This window comes from Rhinoderma darwinii, chromosome 3 (assembly GCF_050947455.1).
Source record: "Rhinoderma darwinii isolate aRhiDar2 chromosome 3, aRhiDar2.hap1, whole genome shotgun sequence".
NCBI classification, from domain to species: Eukaryota; Metazoa; Chordata; class Amphibia; order Anura; family Rhinodermatidae; genus Rhinoderma; species Rhinoderma darwinii.
The window spans coordinates 81167561-81189287 of NC_134689.1; the positions used below are offsets into that span (position 1 = coordinate 81167561).

At 40.0% G+C, this 21727-nt stretch overlaps 1 protein-coding gene across 11 annotated transcripts in view; it reads right to left on the bottom strand.

Annotated features, from left to right (window-relative positions):
- The window catches only part of TENM2 (teneurin transmembrane protein 2), a 2339501-nt gene that overhangs the window by 43541 nt on the left and 2274233 nt on the right, over positions 1–21727 (bottom strand). For all 11 annotated transcript variants that reach the window (XM_075856427.1, XM_075856426.1, XM_075856423.1 and 8 more), the window contains 4 exons: positions 18296–18316; positions 6920–7152; positions 3439–3593; positions 1163–2037 (listed from right to left, as the gene is read on the bottom strand). In XM_075856427.1, the coding sequence (XP_075712542.1) occupies positions 1163–2037; positions 3439–3593; positions 6920–7152; positions 18296–18316 (1284 nt within the window). The remainder of the gene's footprint in view (positions 1–1162; positions 2038–3438; positions 3594–6919; positions 7153–18295; positions 18317–21727) is intronic.

Genomic DNA, 21727 nt, shown 5'->3' on the forward strand with positions numbered 1-21727 from the left:
TGTTATTTGAAGAAACATTTATGTTGCAGGGCGGGCGGCACTGGCCCCCTCAGTGGCGTCGCTGGCCCCGGGCCTCTGGGGTCCAAGCCCTGGATTTTTGCACGGTGCCCCAGGCGACTGCCACATTCAATTATATTTGCATCCTCAGGACACAGATACAATTGAATAATATGGCGGAGCAGGGAGCTATTAGCCCCCTGCTCCACTGATAAGTAGGCTACAGGCCACATTAGGACGGCAGTCTATAAGACTCTGGGACAGGATCCCTGTACAGGTGGGCGTGATGGCATCACTGGACTGCGCCAGCCTACGCAAGGGTCCTGTCTCCGTGTCTCGTAGGCTGCAGGCCTGTGGAGGCTGCAAGACTCTGCAGCTTCGTTCGATGTGGGAACAGGGCTAGGTAAGTATACTTTTTTTAATTTGTTTTGGAGGCACTATCTACAAGGGTGTGTGTGTGGCACTACCTATGAGGGGGGTGTGCCGTTATCTACAAGGGGGGGGTATGTGGCACTTTTTACAAGGGGGAACTATCTAAAGGGGGACTTTGTGTGGCACTATACAGGAGGGGGTGTGACACTATCTACAGGAGGCTGTGTGTGGCAATATCTACAGAGGGACTGTGAGTGACACCATACAGGGGTTTGTGATACCATATACAGGGGGCACTGTGTGGGGCACTCTCTACGGGGGGAGCGGTAGATAATCTACCCCCAGGACCCCTCCCCTATTCTACCATAGATATATATTAATGGGATCTCATAAAATAGGGAGGGAGGGGGATGCATGCAGGGATAGCTGTAACACAACAAAAGAGGATATACTCAAACCTCCACTTCACGCTTTAAAAGTTGGCAAAAACAGATGGAAATTAACTATTATGACTATGAAGTAGCATAATGAAGCAATAAAATGTGTTAAAATATCAGTGCTGAACTGTTTGTTACAATATTCGTTACCTGTAACTAAAGGTTAATAAAAGTACACTGGTGGCCTAGTTGTATTTTTACATTGCACACAGAACTGATAATTGTTCATTGACTGGGGGGTGGGGGCCCAGTCTTTTTTAGTTACGCCCTTGCTATGAGCAGTGTGTTATCTATCTTCCCACATATAATAAATACTCTTAGAATAATCTTGGTGAAGATACTGCTTATATACTTACTCATAAAACATTGTCCAACCGGTTTCATCACTCTTTGTAGCCAACAGCCCAGTGTTCCCATCATACGTCATCAAAGATAGCTCCAGACTCTGTGTGGAAACCAACTTCAGTGCTCCACCGGTAGTGAGTGTTAGAGTGATAATCTGATTGTCTGGCATTAGAAAATGTCGTGGGGTGCCATTAGAATCCCTCCGGATTTTCAAAGAGTTTCCACTGTTGTCGATAACTTCTATCACATCATTGTCGGCACTGTAAGTAAAATTGTAAAGGTATTCTCCTGTGACCAGGCTCTGAGTGTACTGATGAATTCCATTGATATTAAATATGTATAACTCTTGTTCCCCTGGGGATGCAACTTCATACTGATTAAATGAAGTGAGAACAGGCTTGTTTTGAAGAACAGCTCTTATACGAATGTTTCCAAGATCTGCAATGTACACTGTGCCGTCAGGTGCCACAGCCAGAGATGACGGAGAGTTTAAGAATGCATCTGTGGCATAGCCATCATCTCCAGCATAACAATTGCAGTTGACATCATCTTTGCAGTTGCAGTCAGATGCTGCACCAGCTAAAAGAGAGATTTCACCATTGGTTGTCACTTGTCTTATTCGATTAATCTTCTTTTCATTTGTTTCTGCAATGTAAAGGATCCCAGTGTGGGAAACAGCTATGGCACTGGCAGATTCGAGTGCAGAATGAATAGCCAGCTTGCTCAGAGAATAGTCTATGCCAGGCACCTGACAGTGCATGGGACGTCCAGCTATGATGCTGACTTGGTGGTTTTCTGTTATGCGCAAAATGACATTGTTTTCTAAGACGTAGAGAGAATTATCCATTGGGTTAACAGCTAAATCTGTTGGCCACTCCATGCGAACCTGCAAAATATGTTATATATTACTCAACAATGCCAGAATTACCTTTTCTATTAAAACATAATATGAACTAGCATATGTGACCTGCCTGTGTACTACTTTTTGTTATCACATAGTACTGATTATAATGTTTATGGGTCTCACCCTTAGGGCTCATTCAGACGAGCGTAAAACTCGTCCGTGTGCTGTGCGTGAAAATAACGCACAGCACACTAACCCATTGATTTCAATGGGGCTATTCACAAATGAAGGAGTTTTCACACAGCGAGTGTCCATTGTGTGAATCTCACTGCATGTGCTATATTGGTGCATTTTTCATGCACCTACGCGCCTATTGAAGTCAATGGGTGCATGAAAATCAGGCACAACACACGGATGCACACGTGATTTGTGCCTCAATTCCATTGAAAAAAATAAGATGTGCTTTGCGAGTGCGTGAAAACACATGCCACTCGCAAAGCACAGATGCAATAACGCAACGCACACGGACCAGATTTACGTGCGTATTTTATGCACGTAAATCTGTCACGTTCGTGTGAATGTAGCCTGAAGTAAGAAAAACCCAAAAAATAAGAAAACAGTAGTTACTGTAAGTAATTTGTAACGTGTGAAATTTGATAAAAGTTGTCGTTTTTAGGAGTGCACAATCTTTAATGGTCCCAGGTCCACGTTGTCATATTTGACAATGTGAAGGGGTAACAATAAAAACTTTTGCATGCTTGGACCTGTAGTCCGAAATTTAATGACTGGTGATACCCCCTGTGGCGGGTCCCATAGTAACCACTGACTGGTATAGTATTTCTACCCATATTGACATAATATATGCGATCAGTAGCGTTTCTATTATTTAATGTATTACTTATGCAAAATACACCATCTGTTACTATGCGCTATTCAGTGGACCAGTTAATCAGACTCTGATACACGTTGTCAGAGGAGTCAGGAAATCTGAGATCATAAACTGATGTGCCGCCCTCGACTATTGGAAAATATATAAAGCATGTACAGTATACATAACGGATTTTTAACCAAATTTTGGTGCATTTTAAACCACATACCCTTTTCGGTAAGCCAGACCACATTTTCTGTGCATAGTGAGGCACAAACATCTGTTCTTTTAAGTGCATTTGCTTTAAAAATAGGTCTAAAACTTGATGCCAGAAGGCGCCTGAAATGCGCCACAAGTTCTAGGTGCAATTACATTAATAAATCTATCCCATTGTCTGTCCTGCTTACGAAGCGGCACACAGAACAGTATTGCGGGCCGTCTGTAGTTTCCAAGCCATGTGAATGCATGCAAAACATACTGTATCTCCAGGTTAGTAAGACTCTTAGATTCTCATTGAACCCTGATTGAAAAAAAATTGTCCGCTAACTGATGAAATAAAACAAAATCAACCGTACCTGAGTGATGTCCATGCTAGAATCACAGCTTAAAGGTCGGCCCGCTGCAAGGTCATTAGATCCTAACAGCGTAGAAATTATTCCGTTCGGGTCTACTTTTCGAATCATTGTTGCATCAACAAAATAAATGAATCCATTCTTATCAACAGCAATTCCTGCACAACAGAGGAAACATTTTATGCTGCAAATAAATATCAATTTAGCAAATCGAACGGTTAATTTCAATAAACTGATGTGAAAAAATAAGAATCCTGGACTTCATTTTTATTTTTAAGAAAACATACAGCCAGTCTTACAATTGCCAGTGCATTTTATTACAAGTCAGCAATTTCTGCAAGCAAAAGAGCTGTGATACACTTTATATGTACATATAGAAGATAAATGTGAGCCATATTGTTTTTATTTTTACACTACATAAATGAACAAAATTATACATCGGTATCAAGATGCACACGGCTGTTCTCCAAAGCACATATATTTATAATCGTGTGCAATTTACAGTCTATAGAAGGTAACTAAAGATCAATACCACATTTGTCTAATGTTTTTTAAGTAAAGCTTGTATGTCTGCCCCCCACTCACCCTTCCAGCATTCTGGTCTATTTTATTGTCATTGCTCTTTCTTTAACATAAAAGTGAATGGTCTATTACCAAAAAAAGCATGGGCCAATTTTTCCCTAAGTCTGCATGTGTCAATGGTTGACGATTGCATCCCTGTAAAAATGTTTGTAGCCATGAGATTTTCTTTCCTCCTGCTTTCCACAAGCTGAGATAGGGAATAACATGGGGTGACCGCTGCCAAGCTTCTTTCTCTCTCTGCTATCAGCACAGTGCCAATCCAGCTTTGAGGTGAGCAGATAAGCCCTTTCTGACAGACAGTCTTTTCAATGTGGTTGTTAGGCAGTGCTTCAGCAAACAGCTTGTTTCCTGATAATTAGGTCTTTAGGTCAAAGCAACATTGCCAATGAACTAATGGCAAAAAATTAGTTAAAAAAAGACATGGCAAAACTAAAAAAAAAGTGTGGTCTATTACTTATTAGCCACATTTTTGTTAAAATAACAGGGCACAGTTTGTAATGAAACCTACCAGTACTCTGTAAGGTAGGAGCTCTCCCTTAGAAAAGATCAATGTGGGAGCAGAGGGTATATTTACTGTTAGCTGCTCGTTTTCTTTCTAAATAGGTTTAATGTTATTGCAAAAATTTACATATACTCCACCAGAAATCTTTTACCCACATTAAATAAGCCCAGCTTAGTTGCTGATGCAGATTCTGTTGGAACAAACAATAATTAAGAATTCAAGCTGGGTTGCATGCTACGGATTACGATCAACGTTACAAATATATTTTACTTAGCTTGAAAGAAAAACACAGTCAACTTACTCAGATCCAGCTGTTTGACCCAGAGGAAAGTAACACACAAATTTCCTAAGCAACAGTTGCCAACTTTGCCTCAGGACGCAGATACATTTGAATACAATGGTGGAGCAGGGAGCCATCATTTCCCTGCTCCATCATTCCCTCTGTGAATCCTGAACTTGGCAATCAGGCCTGCCTGCGCTGAGCCACCACGTTCATAGCTCGGAAAAGGCCTGAAGAATGAGCTGCTCCGTTTGTCATGGGAACGGGGCTAGTTGGGTATTACTTTCAATATTTTATGGTCCACTATTTCTGTGTGGGGGGGCACTAAGGGGGCAACACTACTCTGTGGGGGGCACTGACAGTGTATCACTACTTTGTGGTGGCGACTTAGTGGACATCACTACTGTGTGGGGAGCACTAAAGGGGCATTTTATCAGTGAAGGGGCACTAAATGGGCATCATTACTGTGAGGGGGCATTAAGGGGTATCCTTACAGTGTGAGGGGTACCAAAGGGGCTGAATCACTGTAAATTGGGCATAATTTCCTTGTGGGGGCACAAATTGGGTAATATTACTGTGGGGGGGGGCTATTACTGGGTGGGAGCACTATTACTGTGCACTGCTCAAAGGTGGGCACTATTACAGTTTCGGTCACTATCTGTTTGCCACTATAATTTTGGAGGGCACTATCTGTGTGGCAATACTTTTGAAGCACTAGGACACTGTTAAAGGGGGCAGTGGGATTGGAAGTATGTGTAGAATGTGGGAAGGGTGCTGGAAAAGTGAAGAGCTAAACATATATGGGCAGCAAACTCTGCAGAGATGAGTCGTGGCCGAGAGAAGTCATCATGGCGGCCTGGTTTGGATGGAGAGAAAAGGAAAATTGAACGACTATCAGAGAAGATGTCACCTGTGAGTCCGTGGATGTACAGATGTAGCCGTCTTTATCTTGACTTTTAAGGCATTATATACACAGTGGCAAGATCATTTATCTTGACTTTTTCCATGAATTTTCAATGGATTTTGTTGTGTCATATCACGCTACAGCAAGTTATCAAAGTCAAGATAAAGACGGCTACATCCGTAATTGCACTGTATTTATTGAACTGTATTCACAGTGCTTTACAGAGCGTCAGTGTAGTCCTGGTATGTGACCAATGTACGACCCCTGTATCGTGTTACTATTGGTTATATTGGTCTTTTTGGTAGATATACTGTATGTGGTCATGAAGTGGAGGTATTATTTGGCCCTTGTATAGTGGTATTATTTGGTAAGTGTGTGACTAAATTATTGAGAGGTATAGTATCATATATACATTACATATATGTTTATTATGGGGGAAATGATGAGGCCAGAGCTGATGAATTAACGGATACAGGTTTCAGGGACCAGAATGTTGATTTTGATTAAAAAGTGATATCCAGGGATGGTTTATTTTCTGAGACAATGTAGCTTAGCCTCTCATGTGTTTTGAAAGTGGTCTTATACTGTCTTTAATATTCATTTGCTTTTTTTGGAGGGTACATATGCCTTTGGGCTCGTGCCCCTGATCTCCCAGCACTGGTCCAGTCTGGGGGATTTTTTTTTTTTGTCTGGTCTGAGGTCTGATAATTAAATGCAATAAAATTCTTAAGCTGGTTAATGTTCATGCTTGAGGGGGGTCTATTCAAAATTTTGCTATGGGGCCCAACCTTTTCTAGTAACGCCCCTGCCCTCAATACCTAAATCACCTTTCTTCCACAAATAAAGTATGTCCCCCGGTCCTTTGTTCAGTTCTTGGAATATATAAATCATGTACTGGTTCTTAGTATTGACCACACATATATTTATACACGTTAATAACATCACCTCTAAGCCGATCAAAAAATAATTTGCATCCATGTGAGAAATCATGGCGTGTAAATTTGGCTTTATTTGAACCACAGATGTACATGCCATAAAGAACAGCTGCTGGTGTACTTGTATAATTGGAGCTTATTATTATGCTTGGATTGTACATACCTGTAGTAAGGATTTGTGGTCATTTTAGTCACAGCTTAAACCTTGAAAGAGTAAGTATCATTGTAAATATGTAGGATCACCTAACGCATTAACATACTCTGAAATGTATTCTGCTCACCTCGTGGGTTAGTCAGAATGGCATCCACTGCCTTCCCTCCATTACCACATCTAGCTTCATCAAAGGGCATACATTGTTCTCCATTGCCAGCAATGACTTCCGAGTTGGTTGCAATATCTTTGGCCCCTGTCAGAGACTTGATTTTGTAAATTCTGCGACTGTTTGTGTCGGAGAGATATATTGAGCCTGACACCGGATCAACTGCCAGATAATATTTATGTGCTATGTTGTTGCTTTGAAAGAGAAAAAAAAAACAAAGATCAGTTAATCAGAACAACTTGGAATAAATAGTACAGCAGTACAAGAATAGATGAGGTTATAAAAAGTCACTATGTGACATAAGCTGTATGACTCCTTAAGATGTGGGAGTGCCAGTAAGGGCGCTATCCGACAGAAACACCTTTTGAAGATAAGGGCATTTTCTGTGTGATAGTATCCTGACAGACACTAGGAAAGCTTTGCAGATAACTGGCACTGCTTGAATGTAGGACGAAGAATACACAATAAAAAAGAAAAAATGGACATTTATGTTACAGCAGCAACTATACAAACACTATCAAAATTATACAATGGTTATTGCTTTACAAATCTCTAAAATTTGTAAATTAAAGGAAGTGCTTCCAATACGTTTAATCAAGAATATTTGTGAAAATATACTTATGTTACGATATACAGTATATTTCACAGGGTGGAATTTTATGTTCAAACATCTGATGAAACGATTTCCTGCCAATCGCAAACCAGTTTGATGCATGTTTCCGACCGTCTTTTGGTGTCAAAATGATGAGCAGGTGACAGCAGACCCTTTATTGCTGTGCATAATGCATGTGATATTTGTGTTGTGTGAGGTCTGTTGGAAATCTTACTGGAGAGGCTCCATATTTCACTACCATTGACTCTATAGTTAGAATATGTAAAAAATCTAGCATGCAATATATGTTACCTTTCTTTGTTATTTTAATTTAAAATGTAGACAACATGTGTTGATACTGAGAAACCATCAACAAGCCGGGTATTTTCTGCAGACAGATCTTGGTATGGCATATTGTGTATTGCTATTATGATTCTGTAAATACCTATTACAGCTCAGCTCATTGTTAACAGCTGTTTCCAGGTAGCAAATATACAGTAAAAACAAACAAAATTACAAATAATGCACATGTCAAAGATGCTAGATTTGCAGACTATATAATCTATCTTAATCATGACTGATTAAATGATCATAAACCACCATACAGAATACAGACTACTACAATCACACACATACACACAAACATTTATATTTCAATGATCCAATGTGCACTTTGTCCTACCCTATGCTATTGAATAACAATGACCAACACATGGATGGCTCAATTCTCAGATGCTGAATCACATCACTCATCAATGGCGTGCACATTTACGTTACAAAACAGCTTATCAGCTTTTAGGAAACTTTTGAAACTGAGATAATACTTGACGTCAACTCATTTAAAGTAATTCTTGATTCCAGGGCAACATTGTTGCCGGATACTGTTGAGATCAGAATGGTAGAGTAACATAGCACTTATGTCTTGATTGCTGTAACATCCGCTGGCAAAAATGAACAAAAACTGGTCAGTAAGTTGGCGGTTCAAGACCTCTGCCCCAATTTGTTTCTCAAAGAGATGGCATCTATTTCTGTCTACCATCTGCTAATCCAAAAAAGTGTGAAATCCAGTCTTAATCTCTCATCAAATTTCCATTGAAATGTAACATAGAACATCTGTGCTTACATCGCTTCATCAAATGCAAATTGTAATTAATTCTACTTGAACTATTTTTTAGCCTTGCTGGTCAGTTGATGGAAAGTTTTGGAGAAGAAGCATATGTTGAAGTAGAGAGGCAAAAGGCGTTAATTTACGGTTACAGAAGCTGTAAATCGTTTAAAAACGCATCCACTTTATATAAGACGTTCCAAGCATCTTTAATTCCACCACATTTGTCCATGCAAGCTGCCTTAATATTCCATGTTTTCTTTTAATCAAATTAAACTGCAAACAAGATTTTAACTGCGACACATTGTGTATGTTTGAGGTATAGATAATAGACATTCTTTTTTAAAAAAAATGGAATATTGGGCTTATGCTTGTTCCATAAAAAAACTATTATCTGGGTCTACAGAATAGGGTTAACTGCAGACACTTTATACACATTGTACTGAAATTTTAACCTGGTCCCTAATCCAAAAATGCTATGTTGATGAGCAAATACAGGCATTCACATTTTATACTATAAGGCTGGGTTCACACGACCATGTTACGTCCGTAATGGACGGAATGTATTTCGGCCGGAAGTGCCAGACCGAACACAGTGCAGGGAGCATCTTAGTTATGTACGATGCTAGGAGTCCCTGCCTCTCCGTGGAACTACTGTCCCGTACTGAAAACATGATTACAGTACGGGACAGTTGTCCCGCAGCGAGGCAGGGACTCCTAGCGTAGTACATAACTATGATGCTAGGAGCCCGGCTCCCTGTAGTGTGTTCGGTCCGGGACTTCCGGCAGAAATACGTTCCGTCCATTACGGACGTAACATGGTCGTGTGAACCCAGCCTTAGGGTCAGTTCAAACGTTGCGTAAAGTAGCAAAGTGGATGAGATCAAACATATCTCATCCACGTGCTGCGTAAAAAATGTGCAGAAATAAACGCTCAGAAATTTACATGGGGTGCAGAATGTCAATTGTATTTGCAAAAACACTGCTTTGTTGCTGCGTTTTTTTCCGGTGGAATCGCAGCGATTCCGCTGCAAATAATGCAACTCAGAAAAGAATATCTTAAATGGGTTCTTTAGTTCTGTATATACAACAGAAGAAAGAGCAGCTGATGTAGCCGGTGCCAGTGCTGTTAATATATCAGTTGATATACTGAATTGGATGAATGTAGAGATGGTCCAAGCTATATTAAATAAAATAAATGTGCACAAGGCTCCGGGACCAGATGGGTTACACCCTAGAATTCTTAAAGAGCTTAGTTCAGTTATTTCTGTCCCCCTTTTCATAATATTCAGAGAATCTCTAGTGACTGGTATAGTGCCAAGGGACTGGCGCAGGGCAAATGTGGTGCCTATTTTCAAAAAGGGCTCTAGGTCTTCCCCGGGTAATTATAGACCAGTAAGCTTAACATCCATCGTGGGGAAAATGTTTGAGGGGCTATTGAGGGACTATATACAGGATTATGTGACAATAAATAGCATTATAAGTGACAGCCAGCACGGTTTTACTAAGGACAGAAGTTGTCAAACTAACCTAATCTGTTTTTATGAAGAGGTGAGCAGAAGTCTAGACAGAGGGGCCGCTGTGGATTTAGTGTTTTTGGACTTTGCAAAGGCATTTGACACTGTCCCCCATAGACGCCTAATGGGTAAATTAAGGACTATAGGTTTAGAAAATATAGTTTGTAATTGGATTGAGAATTGGCTCAAGGACCGTATCCAGAGGGTTGTGGTCAATGATTCCTTCTCTGAATGGTCCCCGGTTATAAGTGGTGTACCCCAGGGTTCAGTGCTGGGACCACTATTATTCAACTTATTTATTAATGATATAGAGGAAGGGATTAATAGCACTATTTCTATTTTTGCAGATGACACCAAGCTATGTAATATAGTTCAGACTATGGAAGATGTTCATGAATTACAGGCAGATTTAAACAAACTAAGTGTTTGGGCGTCCACTTGGCAAATGAAGTTTAATGTAGATAAATGTAAAGTTATGCATCTTGGTACCAACAACCTGCATGCATCATATGTCCTAGGGGGCGCTACACTGGCGGATTCACTTGTTGAGAAGGATCTGGGTGTACTTGTAAATCATAAACTCAATAACAGCATGCAGTGTCAATCAGCTGCTTCAAAGGCCAGCAGGATATTGTCGTGTATTAAAAGAGGCATGGACTCGCGGGACAGGGATGTAATAATGCCACTTTACAAAGCATTAGTGAGGCCTCATCTAGAATATGCAGTTCAGTTCTGGGCTCCAGTTCATAGAAAGGATGCCCTGGAGTTGGAAAAAATACAAAGAAGAGCAACGAAGCTAATAAGGGGCATGGAGAATTTAAGTTATGAGGAAAGATTGAAAGAATTAAACCTATTTAGCCTTGAAAAAAGAAGACTAAGGGGGGACATGATTAACTTATATAAATATATTAATGGCACATACAAAAAATATGGTGAAATCCTGTTCCTTGTAAAACCCCCTCAAAAAACAAGGGGGCACTCCCTCCGTCTGGAGAAAAAAAGGTTCAAGATGCAGAGGCGACAAGGCTTCTTTACAGTGAGAACTGTGAATTTATGGAATAGCCTACCGCAGGAGCTGGTCACAGCAGGGACAGTAGATGGCTTTAAAAAAGGGTTAGATAATTTCCTAGAACAAAAAAATATTAGCTCCTATGTGTAGAAATTTTTCCTTCCCTTTTCCCTTCCCTTGGTTGAACTTGATGGACATGTGTCTTTTTTCAGCCGTACTAACTATGTAACTATGTAACTATACTTACACAGAAGTCTGTGTTTCTTCCTCCAGGCCGGCCTCCTGGGCTAACGTTTCATCCCATGTGACCTCCACTGCAGCCAATTACAAGCTGCAGCGGTCTCCTGGGATGAAATGTCATCCCAGGAGGCCGGTCTGCTAGTAGGCAGGCTAAATGCCGCAGTTTTCCTCAATGACATTCTGGACGAAAAACTGCATCAGTTTGGTGCGGTTTTTCGGGAGGAATTCCCTGCGGTCCCCGGGGCGGATATGCAGTGTAACAGCAACCGTGTGAACTCAGCCTAGGAGTGACCTGTGCCATTTTTCTATACATAGTTTTAAAGAGGATCTGTCACCAGTTTATTAATGCCCTATCTACTGACTAATCTAATAGCCGCTATGATGCTGATAACTACAGTGAGATTTTTTTTAAGAAAAAACAGAAACGTTTATTATTTGCAAAGTTATGAGCTTTTTTCTAAATATGCTAATGTAGCTCTAATAGCCAAATATGAGGTGACTCTTTCTTTTCACTCTGGGCGGTGTAATGTTATCTGCATGATGCTGTCCAATCAGCATACAGCTTCTCCCCATTCCCTGCCAAGCAACACAGCCTGATCATATAGTATACAGCTTCCATTCCCGACTATGTATTCAACTGGTGATATCTCCGGTTCTGTCACAGCTAAAACTGCTAGTGTCTGGTGTCATATAAAAGATTAGAATCTCCTCTTTCTTAAGACATCAGCTGTTCTAGGTGGTCCACAGCCTGGGATATGGCTGTTTGAAGTGATCCCCCTTCCCTCCAGCCTCAGTCTCCCACACTGTGTGAAGCAGCTTCATGCTGATAGGACAGAGTCAGAGGCTGTGAGGTAGCTCCACCTCCAGAGAATCGCTGGTGTTACCTCCCAGTTGTTTAATAAAGGCTCATTTACATATTTAGAAAAAAGCTCATAACTTTTAAAATAATAAACTTTTTGGGACACAATTTTTACTAGCATTATCAGTGTGACAGAGCCTATGAAATTAGCTAGGAGATAGGGATTACTAAACTAGTGACAGTCTCTTTAAGAAGTGTGTATCACTGCGAGAACATAAAGAGAAAACAATACTTTTCTACTGTAGATTGTAGAGAAATCTTTATTACGTGCTTCTCTGAGTTTAGTAGTATTCACCTCTGTTATTATGCCGATATTCAAGTGCTTCAAAGAATCATGGATAAAACATTCCTTTCTGAGCATGTTCTACAGTATGAAGGAGAGTCAAATCTACACAGGGCCTTTTGCGTTCAATGCAATGAACATAGCTATAGCATTCTGAACATCCACTCTCAGGATAAACAAGGACACGTTTGTATTGGAATCTGTATTGTTTCTAATAGAAGTAGTTATATTCAGAAGTTCCTGGAGATATATATATGCCCTAGAACTGTAACCATAAAGTACATTTTTTTTATTGCAGTAATATATATTGTTTGCAGGATCTAGATGGTTTTGTGTTGTTCCAGTGCTGGAGAGACAATAAGTGTCATGAAAATGCTCCTAGTCTCGGTTCTGTGAAAAGCCACATTATGGTATCATGTAAAAAACATATGTGTTACATGCAGTTTTGTATGCAGTAACGTTTCCCATTGAAAAAATGCTCTTATTGGCTGCACTGTCTGAAAAGGATTTTGTTTAAGTCTTAGTTACTGCAATGTAATGTCTGGCCACTGTTTTAAAATACCACACAAATCTTGTATGCGAACATACCCCAATACCAAAACTGGTTAAAATAAGGATTGGTGTGGCTACCAAGCTGCTTCCCCCATCTCTGCTGCACAGTACCAGTTGTTATGAGCTGAAAACACATTTTTTTAAATCTATACTGAGATATGATTGCTTGAAGTTTCAGGCCCAAAGCCTACGCTGTCATGGAGACCGTCGGTGGATTCAAGACACTATCAACATCCAAACAGCTCTGAATAATGTGAACTTCTGTCTATATATAAAGGTGAATGGTGATTTGAATGTTGAAAAACTTTCATCGTAATCTCAGTAGTGCAGCCTCATGCTTTATGACTAAAACTGAAAGGCCTCTTTAATGTGTGCTTCCTTTTTGGAGGCATTTTTCTGCTATATTACAGAGTTCTTTAAAACATCGTTTTCATCACAATCGAACAGTGGATCTGGGGAGCTTCTAGGAAAACACATTACATTTAACGACAATCTGTAGCTTACACTTCATAGAGAAAAATCTATTTTTAAGGGGCTTCAGGGACGGTCTTGGGAATTTACATTGCTTACCATATTTATATAGCTCCTGGACCAATTCTCCGATTTTAAATATGTTATGGAACTACATACATAGCAGTTTCCTAATATATTATGTACTATGAATGTAATCCAAACCGGAGGCAGTGAGTTGAAGAAAAAGAAGGGTCAAGATAGCTTGATAGTAATTTGGATTCTGATTGATTTATTGTACTCCTATTTAATAATCAGTATTCCTCGTTTAATGTTCTCCCCCCGACCTCCGGATTCTACTGAACCAAGCATAAAGCTTTATAGAGTGGATGCAACCTCTTGAATATGGACTGTTGAATGTGAGTGCAATATGCCCACCTGAATGGTGTCTAAATCTTCAAAAATTAAAAACGGAGTAACTATGGAATTAGCTTGCTTGAATGTTTTCAGAATGATTTGAGGTATTTGATGTTTTGTCTTCTGGTTTCAAAACTGTGCCTGTTGCCCTTGGAAACAGACAGCGGTTTATCTAGACTTTGCTGTCAAAGATGAGACGTAACAGCTTAGTTCCCAAAATGGAGTTCTGAATTTATATTTAGACATGAATAAAGAAGAGGTCATCATGTAGCTCAAATTTAGAACAAGATGTGTACTTGCAAATTCATTAAACATATTTAATAAGGAGTTTTCCATAAAATTAAAAATGTTGTCAAATTAAATTTAGATGAAGAACTTCTTTAGGTCAATATATGTAGCAAATAAATAAAATGACACCTTATTCTTAACTCAATGTCATGGTGACATTAGATCCCAGTGAGATATATCCCATTTCATGATGAAATGCTGGATAATAACAATCCTGACAGCTTCAGGATTAGAGATAACAGGGATAACTCTGGGTGGTGATAAAAGAGTTATATAGAGAAAAATGATTACGGAAATGATAAGGACAAACCATTATTTAATAATATATTGAAAGTATGGAGTCAAATTTCAGGGTACTAAAACCATTTCATCATGCAACACATTGCAAGTCTAACATCATCATTTGGGATTCTAGCAGTTTGAAAAAAATAATAAATATATATATAAAAACGGCAAATTATCAAATACTTGTGGATTTGAATAAAAAACTACAACTAAACCATCTGCTTCAAAAAATTGGAGTTAATTAAGCTGAAGCGTTAGCTCAGTGATAATGTCACTGCCTGTATTTAGTTAAGTGAAAGGTTTGCTAAATGATCAGAGAAAGTCTGTTCCATTTAACCATAGTAATCAGACTTTAAATCCAACATTGCTAAATAGCAAAGCAGAAGATGAAATACTGAGCAAAACATAAAACCCCTGACAATTAACTAGCAGCAGAAAATATTTGCTTGGTGCGTTGTCACCATAATGCAGCTTTAATTAAGGATTATAATAAAAACTATGAAAACTGTTTGCAATGTCCCTCTGATAATCCTGACATCACTTTCATTTTGCAGAGTCATTTTTACAAAACCTCTAGTGCAATGTACCCCAACCTGCGGCTTGTAAGCTACATATGGCTCTCAGGCCCCCAGTGTTTTAAAGAGGCTCTGTCACTAGTTTATGAATGCCCTATCTCCTAACTAATCTAATATGCGCTATAATGCTGATAACTACAGTCTATTATTTTTTTCAAAAACGTTTATTAATTGCAAATATGCTCATTTGGCTATACTTGCTAAATGGGAGGTTACTCATTCTTTTCACTCCGGGCGGTGTAATGTTTTCTGTATGACGCTGTCCAACCAGCATACAGTTCTGCTCTTCCCAGCCCAGCAACACAGTGTGATTATATAGTTTACAGCTTCCATTTCCGACTGAGTATTCAACTGGTGATACCTCCGTTTGTTTCACTGCAATCCAAGGTGCCATATGAAACATTAGAATCTCATCTTTCATATGCCACCAGAACCGCTGTTCTAGGTGGTCCACAGCCAGAGACATGGCTATTTGAACTAATCACCCTTTTCTCCAGACGCAGTCTCTCACACTGTGCGAAGCAGCTTCATGCTGATAGGACAGCGTCAGAGGCTGTGTGGTAGCTCCACCTCAGGAGAATCGCTGGTGTTGACACCCACTTGTCTAGTATAACCTCATTTGAATATTTAGAAAAAAACAAAAAAAAACTCATAACTTTTAAAACAATAACATTTTGGGATACAATTTTCACCAGCATTATCAGTGACAGCACCTATTAGATTAGCTAGGAGGATGGTCATTACTAAACTAGTGACAGATCCTCTTTAAGATACTATTGTACACTGCCCATAAGAAGGTCAGAGTTAACCCATATATAATAAAATAGATCTCGAGGATTGCAGCTACTGTGTCATACACAGGGTTCTAGAGGTTTGAGACACGATACATTAAAGAAGTTGTCCAGTCCCTAAAAATTGATGGCCTATCCTCAGGATAGGCCCTCATTATCTGATCGGTCGGGGTCCGACTACCAGGACACCCGTCGACCAATTGTTTTGAAGGGGCCATAGTGCAGATTCCCATTCATTCCTTATCTGCTTGCGCTGTGAATCCCCGACACAATTCTAGCGGCGGTTCACAGTATTACAGTCTTCGAGCATTCACTTCAATAGGAGAAGGCTGGACTACTGTGAACAACCGCTATAAGGGTATGTGCACACGATAGCAGGCATTTACGTCTGAAAAGACAGACTGTTTTCAGGAGAAAACAGCTGCCTCGTTTCAGTCGTAAATGCTCCTCATCGCATTTTGCGAGGCTTCTCTGACAGCCGTAAATTTTGAGCTGTGCTTCATTCAGTTCAATGAAGAACGGCTCAAATTACGTCTGAAAGAAGTGTCCTGCACTTCTTTTGACGAGGCTGTATTTTTACGCGTCGTCGTTTGACAGCTGTCAAACGACGACGCGTAAATGACAGGTTGTCTGCACAGTACGTCGGCAAACCCATTCAAATGAATGGGCAGATGTTTGCCGACGTATTGTAGCCCTATTTTCAGATGTAAAACGAGGCATAATACGCCTCGTTTACGTCTGAAAATAGGTCGTGTGAACCCAGCCCAAGTGTGTTGACGATTCACAGTACAAGCAGATAAGGAATGAAGGGGAAGCAAGGATTGTACGTGCGCTGCGGCTGTGACCAATCAGATATCAATGTCCTATCCTGAGGATAGGCCATCAATTTTTAGGGACTGGACAACCCCTTTTTAAGGGGTTGTCTGGTTTCAGAAAATTACTGTTATTATGTGTATAATATAAAAGTTATTCAATTTCCAATACAATTTCTGTATTTATTCTTCATGGTTTTCAAGATTTTTGTTTGTTGTTATTTAGTAGTAACATTCATTGTTTACTTCCAGCAGATACAATTCTGTCCATGGTCATGTGATGAACACACATGTGCTGGGATCGCTAGAAGACAGAGCTCTAATACACATACTGTAACAAGCCACGCACCTGTGTGTCCATCGTATGACCATGGACAGAATTATAGCCACTGGATGTAAACAATTGATGTTCCTATTGAATAACAACAAGCAGAGATCTTGAAAACCGTGAGGAATTAATACAGAAATTATATTGGAAAACTGCATAACTTTAAATGATACAAAAATTCAATTTATTTGCTGAAACTGGACAATTTCTTTACATGTGAACACATCCTGGATACAAACAGGATACAAACTGATCATTTGTTTCTACAGTACATGATGAAAATGTGGCAATTTGTTGCCTGTTGCCAAGGAGCAACTAAGAACTTTTAACTACATGTGGAGTATCTAAAAAAAAGTGAACCTTCATATCAAGTGATCATTCACATGCCCGTATTTGGAATATGTATGTTAAGGGATCCCGAATATGCTGGTAATGCTTACTCCACAATAAGTAGATCTTATGTTAAAAAGTATCGGCATAGTCCACAGCACAGTACACAACTTGTGATTACTTTCTTCAGTCTCTGTCCCCAGTGGAGCTCACAATCTAATTTGTATGTCTCATACACACTCACATACATGTAGAGAACAACATCTGGATTTTCTTTGTCTACATTTTCATCCAGGTGCACAACACATACCTTACAATGTTAGTACTTTTATTTTGTGTAAGCCATCTAAACAGCATCCAGTAAAAAAAAAATTATATATATATATATATATATATATATATTGTAACCTATGACTTCTTATCACTTTATACCAGTGTCAATTCACGACACCAGTACATAGATGTTCTTTTACCGTCAGCATTCGTGCACTTGGTATTTTGAAAAGCCGAATTCAATCTTTTACCCTTAACAATGGTTTAATTTGATCCTTTCATAATTACTTATGAACAAAACAACTGCCACTTAGCAGGCTTATGTGCTAATAAAAACAGTTTTGTGACACAAGTAATAGCAGAAATAAATGAACGTGGCTGAGAAGGATGTTTGAGTAGCACAATTATATGTTTAGTGTACTGAGCCAATATAATAATGAACAATGATAATGGCATGAAACAACTTTACCATTAACATTACGTACAAAACAATGAGTATCTACAAGAGGAGGGAGCAGTCATTAACAGCAGCGATCCCTCATTTGGAAACAGTTCATTCTATCACAAGGAGATGGACAGAGAGCAAATGAAAAGAAATGCGCCATTGTGCGATTCAAAGCCAAAGCCTTACCTATGTTTAAATTCTTTGTTTCTTTAGCCAGAGAAATGGATGGGAAGCAAAACAGAGAAAGAAAAATAGTGAGACATTTCAAAAAGGCTAAGCAAAGTATAATGGATAATACGCTTATATGATTAGACAGAAAATTACAGATCATTTGCACAATGGTACTAAAAAAATTACTTTTTAAAGCTAGTGAGCGAAGAAGCGCAGCTTCCTACGATTAGGCAATTAGTCCGCTAGAAATATGAGGTAATATGAGTTAATGATAATGAGAAGGTTACAGCCTAAAATAAGTAACTAAACAGTAAACTATTTATTGCAGTCTCTTCAGTGATCAAGGTCTATTGTAATGTAAAAGGGTTTTTTACACAGGACGATTATCGGGCATACGAGCGTTAATATAATGCTCGCTGTAAACAGGTCAGCGATCAGCAGATGAACGAGCAAACGCTCGCTCATCTGCTGGTCGTATCATTTTAAAAAAGTAAAAGATTATCGTTGTCGGCAGCACATCTCCCAGACGCGCTGCCGACATGATGATAATGTATGGGGACGAGCGATCGGAGTAACGACCGCTCATCCCCATCCATAGCTCCGTGTGACAGGAGCAAGCGAGCGCCTATGCCATTGTCTCGTTGATCGGCGCTCGCTGCACCAGACGCTTATTGGCAGGTGTAAAAGGCCCTTTACATAGTGCATAGCTGAGAAATTACAATACAGACAATTATTAAGACCATAACAGTAATGGGCTCTCCTAGACATCCATTGTGTAAAGTGATTGAAGTATTGCTACTTGGCCGATGTTTGTTTTCAAACAATTGTATTGTTTTTACAGGAATAGAATGGGTGAAACCAACTAGTAAAACAGATCTTGATGACATCGCCCAAATGGGCAGCAGACGTAATACAAAACAATGTAAGAGTACATCATGGGTCTATTGAGACCCACAAGTAGAACTTGCGTATAACATACATTGCATAACATAGAATTTACAACCACAGAATTTGGTTGTAATACTACTGAAAGTCAGAAGATTAAGGTGGTAGAAAGTAAAGGGAATAAGGGAGAAGAAGAGGAAAAAAAAGGAAAAAAAAGAGGGGGGAGAGGATAGGAGATACAACCCGAAGGGCCATCTGCCAGCAACAAACATGGGGAACCCCTAGATCAAAGGTTGATCATGGAAGATAGAGTCATCGATGGATGGGCATAAGAAATCCAAGGTAGCCATATTTTTTCAAAACAGGTGGTCGTATCATTCAGGACACTAGAGAGATATTCGTTGGCCATACATTTATCCAATCTTGATTTGGCAATTGAGAATGGTAGGGTAGGGGGATTTCCACGCTGGAGCTATGGTCTGCTTTGCCGCCAGAAGGATGAAAGTGAAGAATTTGAATTGTAAGCCCATAAGTCCTGGCGGTCGAAAGTGTAACAGTGCTGTTCAGGGGTCCCGACTCACCGGGGTGTGGAAGAGAGAGCCGGTAAGGTTGAAGGTTCTAACCCAAAAGCGAATAACCCTGTGGCAGGTCCAACAGGTATGTAACATGTCACCTTTCTCTGGGCAACCACGGAAGCAAGAAGCAGGGTACCCAGGGACAGCATGTACGATTCGACCGGGGACAAGTTACAATCGAGAGAGAACTTTGTAGGCCAATTCAATGGTCGTGATATTAGCAGAACAATGGGAGATCACATCCCAAGAAGAGGACCAATCAGCTGTCTCACATTTCTATTTGAGGGTCTTTTCCCATTAAGTAACATATGAGTGTCTATTTGAGGCTAGGCCACTGGAGAACTTCACCGATTCCCATATCGCTAGAGAATGTTTCCATAGTCGACTGAGTGATGGGGGCCAGAGGTGTTGTGGGATCCAAAGGTACGATGATGCAGGTATGGGGTGTAAATGAAAAAAAAAAAGCTACATTGGTGGGTCTTTAGTGTTATGTAGTGGGGACGATTGGGCGACGGTGGCCGTCGGATAGTATTCGAATAAGTTGGGAGCACCTAAACCACCATCACATTTAAGGCTCTGAAGTGTGAAGTGAGAGACATGAGGTCTCTTGTCTAGCCAAATGAACAAGTTTAGTTTGCATTGAAAATTGTGTAAAATGTGAGGTGGTACTGTTACGGGTAGTGTTCTAAAGAAATACAAGATCCTAGGTAGAAGAGTCATTTTTATGGTGTTTATCCGACCGAACCAGGAGATTGGTAAGGTGCGCCACTTCTCCAGAAGTGTAGATAAGGACCTAATAAAGTGGGGATAGTTGGCGGCAAAGAGTGATGAGTATGTGAGGCTAATTTTAACTCCAAGGCATGGTATATGGGAAATGAACCAGAGAAAGTGGAAGTGTTAGCATAATAGGGAAACAGTGTCGTCTGGTAAGGAGATGTTAAGACTGGTTAATGGTTAAGTCCGAGATAGTAGCAAATTTGTCCAAGTTCTTGAATAGGTTAGGAAGGGTAGTGAGAGGCTGGGTTAAAGTAAGTAGAATGTCATCTGCGAATAGGCAGAGTTTATGTTCCAAACCTACCACTTTGATTCCTCTAATGTTGATGTTGGACCGAATAAGCATAGCTAGGGGTTCTATACAGAGAACAAAGAGGATGGGGGAAAGAGGACATCCCTGGCAAGTGCCACATTTGCTGGGGAAGGATTTGGATTCATGATTTCGCATAATGGGTTGAGGCTGATGGGGAGGTGTAAATGGCCGAAACCCAGGAAAGAAAATTGCCCCGGAAACCCCATTTGTTTAGTATGTAGAGCATGTATTCCCAGGAAACAGATTCTAATGCTTTTTATATGTCCAAAGAGAGGAACATACTTATAGTATATAGGGGTAAAACCATCCGGGCCCGGCACTTTGGAGGCATTCAGTTTCTTAATTTCTAAACCAACCGCTAGTTGGGATATGTCTTCTTCCAGGATAGAAAGGTGCGTTTCAGCTAAAGACGGGAAAGAAAGGCCATCAAACAGCTGGTTTGTGTTTGTAATGTCAAAGTGACTAGGTTGAGAGTATATAGCGAATAGTGTGGAGTCAAATATAGATATTATTTTCCTGGGGTCTGCTGTTATGGTGCCAGAGGGTGTGCAGAGTTTAATAGGGGAGAAGTGCTGTGATGGGGATTTATGTTGTTTGCTAAGAGAGAGCCAGGCTTGTTGATCTGGGAGTAATACTTCTGTTTGGACTATCGTAGCCGTTTTTCCATCTGATTTGTCAGTAAAAAGTTAAGTTCTAATTTAATGTCTTGTACTCTAGTTTTAGTGGCTGCAGAGGGTTAAGACTTCCAGACTTTTTCAGCATTATCAAGCTGAGTGGAAAGTTCAGTTATCTATTTAGTGTGTTCCCTCTTTATAAAGGAAGCTAGTGAGATAAGGCTTCCTCTCATGGTAGCCTTGTGTGCCTCCCAAAGGGAGACAAGAGATGTAATTCACTCCGTAT